Source organism: Ptychodera flava, chromosome 21 (assembly GCF_041260155.1).
Source record: "Ptychodera flava strain L36383 chromosome 21, AS_Pfla_20210202, whole genome shotgun sequence".
Classification (NCBI taxonomy): domain Eukaryota; kingdom Metazoa; phylum Hemichordata; class Enteropneusta; family Ptychoderidae; genus Ptychodera; species Ptychodera flava.
In genome coordinates, this window is record NC_091948.1 from 32933731 (window position 1) to 32946336 (window position 12606).

The 12606-nt window shown below is 34.0% G+C and overlaps 1 protein-coding gene across 2 annotated transcripts in view; it reads right to left on the reverse strand.

The window, feature by feature from the left end:
• LOC139122058 (ras-specific guanine nucleotide-releasing factor 2-like) overlaps positions 1 to 12606 on the reverse strand; it is a 130421-nt gene that overhangs the window by 26105 nt on the left and 91710 nt on the right. For both annotated transcript variants that reach the window (XM_070687436.1, XM_070687435.1), the window contains exons 9-12: positions 9307 to 9424; positions 7904 to 8073; positions 1635 to 1701; positions 485 to 636 (exon numbers count right to left, since the gene is read on the reverse strand). In XM_070687436.1, coding sequence (XP_070543537.1) covers positions 485 to 636; positions 1635 to 1701; positions 7904 to 8073; positions 9307 to 9424 — 507 coding nt within the window. The remainder of the gene's footprint in view (positions 1 to 484; positions 637 to 1634; positions 1702 to 7903; positions 8074 to 9306; positions 9425 to 12606) is intronic.

The window sequence follows — 12606 nt, forward strand, 5'->3', positions numbered from 1 at the left end:
CTAAATCAACACATTTCACTAAATACGCAGGTAGATATTTTGTATCTGGTAAGTGTGACAGAAATTGCATACTTTATATACCCTCAAAAAACCCAAAGTAAAACAATTCTTCTCTGACAATATTTGAGACTTTGGAATGATAATTGGGATCTAAGGAGCATATATTCCATCAGGTGACAACATGCATGTCAAACTTCTTATTTTTACTGGTAAAAACTTCTTATATTTATTGGTAAACATTATATAGGTTTATAACCATATTTATATGAAATACCGATCATTACAATCTGTTTAATAGGTGCATTCCACATGATAGAAATATGATCATGTAATTTGACAATTGTGATGCAACATACAAGAAGTAAAGCTTGTACATTTTCACTTTGAAATGCAATTGCATGGCTAAATTATTATTGCTATCACACACACACACACAGACACACACACCTGTAGACACACATTGAAAACAGCAAAACTGACTTACCTGGCTGATGTCACTCATCCATGCATTTTTCTCTTGTTGCGTTGGAGCAATCAGGATGACATGTAACGGTGGCCCACTTTTTGAATCTACCAGTAATTTTAATTCTAAGTTATCATAGTCTGATTGACTTGTATGACTGCATACACTGCCTTCTGTGAAACAAAAAAAATAAACATAAGTCAAAATGTGTACAATGTTATAATTATGTCCTTTTTCTTTTGTGGCATTGCTAAGGAAATAAAATATTTTCAAAAACAATCACAGATTATTGTCTTTTACTCTTAATTATGATTATGATTTGGACACTGATCTGTTTATTCACTACATTAGCAACTGACTAATTTGACAACAATTTCAGCTCAAATTCTTTGTTTCCATTATTATTACAGGCTGTATTGCAACTCTACTGTATGACTTGATATTCTAAGAAATTACTGAAGATCTAGGAATGTATGTACAATTCAATGATTGTTTGTAAACTACTTCCAATTTTCTAGAGCTACAGCTTGATTTACTGAAACCTAGAAAAGGAGACACTTGTATTTTCATATTGATATTTTTTCAACTTGTTCACTAAAGCTAGCAAATTGATCTATATAAGGTTTCAACACATGGGACATGTAGATTGACTGTTGATCTATGTGTTACTGATAATACAAACTATTTTGGGCAATCCCTTTTTAAAGATTTATTTTGCAATTTCCATGATCATGATATCAACTATGTTTGCAACCATAAATTTACAACAAAATAGGAAATCGAATATGAAATTTCAAACCTTACAAACCAGTAGTATATAAGTTTGTAATTTTTGACCATTTATTCATATTTTATTGTTCATTTGCATATCATTCATTCTACCAACTATGGTTTCATAGTATGTGAATGCCAAGAGGAATATTTTAAGCAAGTGTTGTAAGTGACTGATCCCAGAGTTCCTTGCTGTTATGTTTACCGTAGTAGACAATAACAAAATAATGCCATATGGTATGTGTAGTTCCAATTTTGATACTTGGTGTTTTGAAATTTGCAGATTCAATGGCACTCATTGACAGCTAAAATAACTGGTATTTTGCATTGCCTGTATTCACTGGCATTTGCTTTCAAGATTTTGTGTCTGTTACACCGAGGCGTGACAGTGGGTACTTACCATCATCATCAAACGGATCAAAGTCGTCAACCAACATGGTATCTATGAGTGCTATCTTTCCTCCAATCTGCAAACCAAGAAACACGAGATAACAAAGGACTAAGTACACCATTAGCTGTATATTCCCAGAGGGGGTTTTAATATCCGCACAAAACTAATCATTATCAAGATTATCCTATTTGTAAGGATGAAGCTCATTGGCTAATCAGGTGTATCAACTTTGCTGTCATCAAATAAAAATCCTGCTTTCTGTTCGTAGTATGACTGTGATGGTAGACTGATAAGTAAACATGCAAACTTTGCCTTGCTCGCCTTGAGAAGTGCAAAAGGTGAAGAAGACAGTGGTAATCATGCTTGAAGGGATTGCAGATACTAATCCTAGAAGTACATCTGTGATACAGGTACCCTGATGTTTATGCTAAGCACTTGTACCCTATATTTCCATCCAGATTCAGGCTAATTGGTTAATGTCTTACGATAAGACAGTAATGCAGCTCCTAACCAAAATTTGCAGTAGCAATTTGCTATTTCTCTGATCCTTTGTTGACAGCTGGCAATCAAGATGAAATTTAAACAACTCGTAGGGAAATGAAAGTCATTCATGATAGAACAATCAAATAAAATAGAAACCTATGTATATAATGCACTAGTGGTGATCTGAAATTAAAATTTTCTTTTGTGATTCAAAAAATAGCGCCATTTACATGGCACTTGATCACAACTGGCACATTGTGAAACTACTCTATCTCTGGGTACACCTGTACATGAAATACTGAATGGGTAGGTGCTGTGGGTTTGGAGTTTGTCAGTAAATGCACACAGAAAACAAAGTCCCGAAGTAGCGAATTCCAGCCATTTTCAAACCACACTGTTTGTCAGTGGGGTAAGCAATATTCGCAAAAATCACATTTCCAGGCTTATAGACTATGTTTTACGAAATCACACGTCCTTATTACAAAATAAAACGATCTTAGTCTTTAAATCAATGTGCCAGTAAACAGGTCCAGCAGCTAGTTATGTCATCAAGTCTGTAATGTTAAGGGTCATAACAAATGTGAGAAATCTAAAACATTAAATATGTTGTGTTTTATCAATTTTATCACCAAAAGCGCATGAAAATCTCTGATACTTTGAATCAGCCATCCTGCATATTTGTAACATTCATCAAAACCTCATTTCTGTTCAACAACTCATTAAATAGTCCACAATGCAGGATTGGTGTACATTCCAAAACTACATATATGAAAGAACCCTAAAATCAATTAGTTAAAGGGGGGTTAGAAATTTCCCAAAACTATCTAACCGCTGCTCCGTTTGACTCCATTTTTCGGAATCGGAACCTTGGAATTAGTCTGAATACCTCTACCAAATATCAATGCAGTCTGTTCAGCGGTTTTTGACTTTTTGTCGTTTACGGAAATGGACACTGTCCACCACCGGTTGAAGCTAACCCTATATCACAACTTCCAGATGTGATAATGACCTATGGTCATTATGTTAAAAAATACCGCCAATGGCGCTTGGACATAATGACCGCCTAGTATTATCGGCATTTATCAACAACCACACTCACTGTGAATTAGACAGACCACGAAGTCAATGAGCAACATATAGCTGAAAGACTATTTTTCACATTGCGATTTTAAGCTCATTTTTATGAGAAAAGAGACATGTATATGTATATGGAGAAAAAGCAGAAGACATATTTGTAAATTGTTTGTTAAGTGACAATCATATATGCATCTCTTGAAATTCTGTGGTTATAAGGTATAGCAGTAGTGTAAGAATAATGAGGTATGAATAAGTTAGTAAAGCTAAGTTGACAGTAATTAAGATTACAAAATTATACACTAAGCTGGGGAAATCTGATTGAAATAAATGTTGAAAAGTAGCAAAGTCATGGTCATCTTTTGTCTAATACCTTGTGTAAGTTCATGAACTTTACATAAATCTTGCTATAGATTTGTTGCTAATGAGCAATAACTGTGTTTCAGATCATTTGAGAGCAATCTATCCATGACAGGTTTAAATTGTAATATACTTCTATTTAAAGGAGAGAAACTTCTCAAATAATTTTTTCCCTGTACTTTGCTGTGAGAACACATGGACAGATGCTCAGGACTCTATGCTGGTGCTACCTTGATAACTAACCTACAACTTGTAACGTCATTGTCTAACCTGTTCACCCCAATTTCCTGTAGACAGGTCCACACTCTCCATTGATAACAATGGGTTTGGGCCATACCATTGTAGTGAAAGACTGTAACATGTGAGGTTGTAGATACTTAATCTCTGGAATGTCAAAGTCTGTATATTGACTCAAGGATGTTTACTTAACAAATGTCTAGGGTCATCTCAAAAGTGAGAATCTAAACTATGAAATATGTTTTCTTTAATGCTTTTGATGCCCAAAAGACCATAGAAATCTCTTATACTTCGAATCAGCCATCCTGCATATTTCTAACATTCATCACCTCATTTCTGTTCAACAACTCATAAAACAGTCCACAATGCAGGATTGGTGTACATTCCAAAACTACATATATGAAAGACCCCTAAAATCAATTAGATAAAAAGGGGGTTAGAAATTTCCCAAAACTATCTAACCGGCGCTCCGTTTGGCTCCATTTTTCCGAATTGGAACCTTGGAACCAGTCTATGTATTGGTATCAAATATCAACGCAGTCTGTTCAGCAGTTTTTGACTTTTTGTCGTTTACGGAAATGGACGACATCAAACACCGGTTGAAACCACCTCTATATCACAACTTCCTTTTGTGATTCAAAAAAGTCATTTACATGGTATATTGATGGTTAATTTAAACAATGATGATTGGCCTTCGAGTGGGCCATATTCATATCTGGACATGGAATGAAAAAATGCTCATTATTTGTAGCTATGGAAGTCCTTTGTGGATAGGATATTGCTAAAAGCATTTAAGATCTGCACAATAACAAAGCTCAAATCTTGGAAGGCTTGCTGTGAAAATATTTTAAAACTTGTATTGATACAGGAACATATCTTTTCTGGTATGATTTAATGAAAGTTATCTTTGAGAGATGTCATTATCTTTACTATTGGTTTGTTCATCATGGGGTATAGAGCAAAAAACAACATACATTATCTTTCAGTGTGTGAGTGTACATTACTCAATGAGGAATTTATCTGAAGTGAGCATCTACGCTGATAAAGATCTCCCATGATAAATGTAACATCCAGGCTTCTGGCAATGTTCTAATTGTGTGTGAATCTTCTCTTGTCAAACTGATAAGAAACCCACGACCAAAGACTGTAGCAACACGGAAGTGAACATATATATATTCCTGACACTTAAATAAATGATTGAGAGATAACTAACCAGGATGCAAAATTATTCAGATAGGCTTGAAAAGACAAATTTCTTAATATATATTATGAATCTGATAATACAGTAAAAGTGTGTGGTGGAATATTTTACTTTTCAAACTGCTTGATGGTAATTTTTATACAATTTCTTTCATGTTACACTATATTAAATTTCTGCTCACATTGCTTAGATAAGAGACTGAACAATGTGCATTTTCAATATATTTCTTCAGTCTCATTGATATACTTTGTATGTATGACTGAGTATGAGATTCTCAATACTTTGTGTGTCTGTATTCTTTTGGAGATAAAATGGAAGAAAAAGTGGTTGACAGAGATTACAGTCACCTTCTTTGTAAGTTATAAAACCAGTACAAGCGACCTAGCGGCCGATATAGCTCCGCTGTGTTTATGTAGAGAATAACTATTTTTGGCACATGTTGATGAAGAAGGTGGAAATCTTTGATAGCTCAATTCAGTGGCCAGCAAAAAGTGGCTAAAATAGCTGCAAAAATACACAATTGAAGATTTCATCATACTTTAAATATCTCACATCAGATCATTCCCTAAGAACATGTCAACCAAAGCTATCTGATGAGTAGTTTTTTAAGAATAAAATTTTCGGACCAAAAATGGCAACAATTGCCCCCAAAATAAAAATTGCAGATTTCATTATAATTTCAAAAGCTCAAATTAAGTTCATCTGTAGGAACCTGCATATCAAATTTCAAAGCTATCAGACCAGTACTTTTTGAGATACATATTTTTTGACCAAAAATGGAAAAAATTGCCCCCAAATTCAAAATTGCAGATTTCATCATAATTTCGATATCATTTAGTTCATCTATAGAAACCTGTATACCAAATTTCAAAGCTATCAGATGAGTGGTTTTGGAAATATACATTTTTCAACCAAAAATGGCAAAAATTGCCCCACAAATACAAAATTACAGATTTCATCAGAGATTCAATATATATTACTTAGCTCATCTGAAGAAACCTGTATACCAAAATTCAAAGCTATCAGACCAGCACCTTTAGAGAAACACATTTTTTGACCAAAAATGGAAAAAAATTGCCCAAAAATTACAAATTTGCAGATTTCATCATAATTTCAATAAATATCATTTATTTCATCTGTAGGAACCTGTACACAAAATTTCAAAGCTATCAGATGAGTAGTTTAAGAAATACACATTTTTTGACCGAAAATGGCAAAAATGGCCCCAAAAATACAAAATTACAGATTTCATCAGAAACTCAATATATACTAATTACTTAGTTCATCTATAGAAACCTGTATACCAAATTTCAAAGCTATCAGACCAGTACTCTTTGAGAAATACATTTTTTGACCAAAAATGGCAAAAATTGCCTTAAAAATGCAAATTTGCATATTTCTGCACAAATTGAACAAATCTGAAATAGATCATCCCAAGGGACCTATGTACCAAATATCAAAGTTATCTGACTGGTAGTTTTGAAGAAGAAGATTTTAAAGATTTTTTTACCAAAAATGACAAAAATTGCCTTAAAAATACAAATATGCAAATTTCACCAGGATTTCAACAAATATGACTGAAGTCACCCTAAGTAAACTGCATATCAAATTTCAAAGCAATTGGACAAGCGGTTTCAGAGAACAAGATTTTTTTACCAAAAACACCAAAAAATGCCCCAAAACACAAATATGCAAATTTCACCACAATTTGAACAAACTTAAGTGAGGTCACTCCAAGTGAACTGCATATAAAATTTCAAAGCAATTGGACTTGCGGTTTCAGAGGAGAAGGCAATTGTTGACGGACGACGACGGAAGATGAGGGACGACAGACGACGACGCAAAATCAACCTATTTGATAAGCTCCGCGTCGCTGACAGCGGAGCTAAAAATTGACAGAACAAAGGATATTTGACATTTACCAATGAATCTTTAATTGTCACACTGATTTCATTAATTTATGACTTTTTAAATCTCAAAACAAATTTACAGTATCACCATACATACATGTACTGGTAGCTATGATCAAATATAAATTCGGTTGGTATGACCAGTCACTGCAATTTTGAGTTTGCATCAGAGCATGTCTGTGAAAATCTCCTGTCTCTCAGCAACTTTTATCTTCCACAGACTGTGCAAAGGTTAGACATCTTTGAAACAAAACTGACAGTGGCATTTAACACTTTCCATTTATGGAAATTTGGAATGGGCCAAAGCTGAGAAAAAAGTCAAGGTGTGAAACGCAAATGTACAACTGCCCATCTACAACATGCTTATCTGGTGATCACATGCCACCGTAGGTATGAAAGTGGGACACTTTGAATTTCAGATGCAGAGAAGTGTTGATGTTTCAGGGTCATAGAATATACCGGTACTGTATAACACCTGTACTGTCTTTGTAGTACAAATTCAAGGGGTTGTTGATTTGTAAATGTTGATAACTTATACCCTACAATATGTAGTTATAATCCGAACAAAGAAATAGTGAGAAGATTGAAAATATGCTGTTTTACTCCAATGATCTTATGTATTCATCACTCAGCAACAACTGTAAAAGGCAGTTATGTACTGTGCTGTGTGAATATATCAAAAGCAAGCACACTCTGGAACGTAAACAGAGCCATGCATGTAAAAAGTCATTATATACATCTGCATCCTATCCCTTTCACTGCCACGGTTTGGATAAACCCATTGTTTTAAATACTTAGTGTGGACCTAGCTGTTAATTAGGAAATAGGGGTGTACAGGACAAAAGGGAAAGGACAATGTGAACACTCAGATCTTTTCTCAGCTATGTTTATGTATTAAGAACATACCGCTTTGATATGTACTGCAAACTTTTCTGCCATACTAGTCCAATTATCATGCTGAACACAAGGTATGGAAATGAAAGGATTATATAAAAGATGGAAACAATACTGACCTTTGCAAGATGGAGCCTCCCTGCTGATCCTCTGGTGGTTATCAACAGATGATGTGTAAATAAAAAGCACTGCCTGACTCCTTCTTTCTTGGAATCTGATTTGGAACTACTGAGTGATCCTAGTCGACTTCTGCTCTTCCCTTTCTCAGCCAATGCTTGGATCAGTGTTCCTGAAATTTCAATGTCTAATATGTAACTTCTGACAGATTGACCATTCCAGTACATATATTATACTTGTAATATCCAGTATCTAAGTTGACCAGATTTGAGCTTACCCTACTGACTAATGTACAAAGACACTGCTTAACATTCATGGCTTTGTGATAGTGACAGATGTCACAGTTTGCCTCTGACTTTATATCCAAATGGAAAATTTTGAAAAATATGCAAATCATTTGTCAATTGACAAGAAAATACTCAATGTCTCAATCACACCTCAATGTGATCAGTAATATCTATATCTTGATTTTTTAGAATGTAATTGTTGTATTAAGATAATACCTGATTTTTCGACAGTGTAAAACTAAAGACTGAGAAATATATTTGCAGTATCCAACATATAGGTCTTTCACTTGTCTCTTCAGCCAGCAATGGAGTGGATTTGTTTCAGAAAGTATATTCACAATTTTGAACTCAAATAATAACTACATTACAGTACTGTTCCAGACCAACAACCTTTGACACTTACTCCATCGGCTTGAAAGACATTGGCATACCGTATAGTACTTGCCCATGAGTAGTACATTGGCAAAAACATTAATTTTCATGCCAATTTAATTCACTGTTTTGATGTTTTAGGCACTTTTAAAGGATTCACTAATTTGCCAGTAAAAAAAAAAAATTACAGTTACTTAACATTTTCACTTGGATTTTCATTCAGCAGATTTTATCTCTTGAAGGAAAAAGCCAACTTAAATCAAAGAATTAATTGATGCATTGTCATTACCATTAACTACACGTACCATTGTGCAGCAGTTTCATTCAGTGACAAATGTTCAATGACTAAAATTTCAGACGAACTGTCTTGTACTTTGTAGAATACAAAGCACATTTTCTGACTGTATGTATAAGATACATTTATTCATATATGATTGGTATATCTCTGACTTGTGTCTGACTTGTTGACACAAGTCAGAAAGACACACATTGAAATTCTCGAAATAATAGGATCATACTGCTCTGTTCCTCATAGAGTGCTTGTTTAGCCAAACAGTCTCTCAATGATGAATGAATTATTCTTTTTATCCTCTGTCTTTTAACAAGTATTTTATCTCCTGCTGGTCGGCCAATATTTTAATGTATTTATTTTCAATTGCTGCAAATTTCTCTCTCTTTTGAGGTAGTCTGTAAGTCTCTGAATGATACTGCTTAACTCGGACACTTTGGTGTTTAGTTAGACTTACCTTGTCTTACAAATGTCTGATTGACATCCAACAGAATGTCACATCCCTCCACTATCATTCTTTCAATGGCAAGATTTTTGCGAATATTTTCTGTCTCTGATACTTCATCATGCATGACCTGTGAAGAAATTAAATGTACTGTTATCATTTCAGAAGTGACTGATTATGAAATCTTGTTTCCACATTCTCTTCCACCAATAATTACCAAACTTTATTTATTTGTATCTGTGATTTGTGATTATGACAGAGTGAGGCCCTTTCAACTATATAATTATTATTTTTTGAGCATTTGGTTGTCAAAATTAACTTCATTCCTAAGCTGCATATTAAAATTGACAAAGTACTGTGAGTTTTTAGGTCATGAACATATTGGAATTTCTCTGAGCCAGTGTAAAACAAACTCCCTGACAGAATTCATAAATTGTTGTAATGACTGCTCTTTGACCCTCACACTAAATATCACTTGGTCGATTTGTTCTGACACTAGTTTGATCAATTGTGCAGCAGATGCAGTAGACACTCATTAATTGTACAATCTATGACAAGATTACACTGTTAGAATATTTCATGTCTGGAAAAAGTTGTCTGTCAATTATTTCAGCATGAAAACTTATCACCAACAGTCACTGAATATTTCCAAGAGCAGAAATATCTGGCAATATATTTTCCTTATCAACAGACGCACTGTAAGATGACATGTTGGTATTTTACACTATAGAGACGTGCCCCTCACATGATTCAATTATCTATTTGTACAGGACAGCTAGGGTAAAGTCATCATTAAGCCATACGGGACAAGGATATTCAAATGTTTGCCTTTACTCCTGAATTATAACAAACTGTGTTTGAGATGAAAATCTATCCCAGTAGTACACATGAAAGTCATCTCAGTTGCAATGGGAGTGCATCTAGTTCACTGGTTCAAGGCCATTTAGGAAAGTATCACAACTGTCTTTGTTAGCTTGAAGTTACACTGTACTGTCTGCTTCCTGAGTTAAATCGGTTCTAGCATCATTGGTCAATACATTGAGGTAACTTGGATTAATGACTTTTTAGATACAAGTCAAAGACCACTTCCTGAGTGACACAAACAAAAAAAATTAAACGGAACAGCCACAAGTTGATCCCTTTGGATCTGGTCAAGAAACAAATTAGAGAAGCCTAATACATGTACACTGTATGTCACTTCTTTTTGAAACGTTAAATGCCACACTATAAGTGACAAGCGACCTAGCGGCCGATATAGCTCCGCTGTGTTTATGTAGAGAATAACTATTTTTGACACATGTTGATGAAGAAGGTGGAAATCTTTGATAGCTCAATGAAGTGGCCAGAAAAAAAATGGCTAAAATAAGCTGCAAAATACACAATTGAAGATTTCATCATACTTTGAATGTATCACATAGGATCATCCCTAAGAACATGTCAACCAAAGCTATCTGATGAGTAATTTTTGAGAATAAATTTTTGACCAAAAATGGCAACCATTGCCCCCAAAAATGAAAATTGCAGATTTCATCATAATTTCAAAAGATCAAATTTAGTTCATCTATAGAAACCTGTATACCAAATTTCAAAGCTGTTAGACAAGTACTTTTTGAGAAACGCATTTTTTGACCAAAAATGGGAAAAATTGCCCCAAAAATTCAAAATTGCAGATTTCATCATTATTTCAATAAATATCATTTAGTTCATCAGAAATTCAATATATATTACTAAGCTCATCTGTAGAAACCTGTATACCAAATTTCAAAGCTATCAGACCAGTACTTTTGAGAAACACATGTTTTGACCAAAAATGGCAAAAATATCCCCAAAATTACAAAATTGCAGATTTCATCATAATTTCAATAACTATCATTTAGTTCATCTGTAGAAACCTGTACACCAAATTTCAAAGCTATCAGATGAGTAGTTTTGGAAATACACATTTTTTGACCAAAATGGCAAAAATTGCCCCAAAAATACAAAATTACAGATTTCATCAGAAATTCAATATATTACTTAGTTCATTGATAGAAACCTGTATACCAAATTTTAAAACTATCAGACCAGTACTTTTTGAGAAATACATTTTTTGACCAAAAATGGCAAAAATTGCCATAAAAATGCAAATTTGCATATTTCTGCACAATTTCAATAAATATCATTTAGTTTATCTGTAGGAACCGGTATACCAAATTTCAAAGCTATCAGATGAGTAGTTTTGGAAATACACATTTTTTGACCAAAAATGGCAAAAATTGCCCCAAAAATACAAAATTACAGATTTCATCAGAAATTCAATACATATTACTTAGTTCATCGATAGAAACCTGTATACCAAATTTCAAAACTATCAGACCAGTACTTTTTGAGAAATACATTTTTTGACCAAAAATGGCAAAAATTGCCTTAAAAATGCAAATTTGCATATTTCTGCACAATTTGAACAAATCTGAAATAGATCATCCTAGGGACCTATGTACCAAATATCAAAGCTATCTGACTGGTAGTTTTGAAGAAGAAGATTTTTAAAGATTTTTTTACCAAAAATGACCAAAATTGCCTTAAAAATACAAATATGCAAATTTCACCACAATTTGAACAAATCTGACTGAAGTCACCCTAAGCAAACTGCATATCAAATTTCAAAGCAATCGGACAAGCGATTTCAGAGAAGAAGATTTTTTTACCAAAAACACCAAAAAATGCCCCAAAAATACAAATATGCAAATTTCACCACAATTTGAACAAACTGAAGTGAGGTCACCTCAAGTGAACTGCATATAAAATTTCACAGCAATTGGACTTGCGGTTTCAGAGGAGAAGGCAATTGTTGACGGACGACGACGACGACGGACGACGACGGACGACGACGGAAAATCAACCTATTTGATAAGCTCCGCGTCGCTGACAGCGGAGCTAAAAACTAAGCCCTCAATGTGTCATTCACAGTAAGATTAATATGGTTGCTAAATGTGATAGTGAAGAATAATATTACACATTCAACCAAGTGCTATGTTAGATCTGTCAACATCTGCCTATACCGGTACATTGCTCATCACAATTTCTTCAAGACTATGGTTTCCAAAAAAAACCAAAAAACAAATGGACAAAATATGTAGAACAAGATTAGGCCACAAGCACTGAATTTTGTTGTGTTTATGACACACTATGATGATGAGATGCCTGTATTGTCCACAGAAGTGTGCTTGCTTTCTGAAACATATCAATCAATCACACATTTTTGCATTATATAGAATAATCCATGTACACAAATGAATCTATGGTAGAATAAGTGTTTAGTTGGGCAAAATC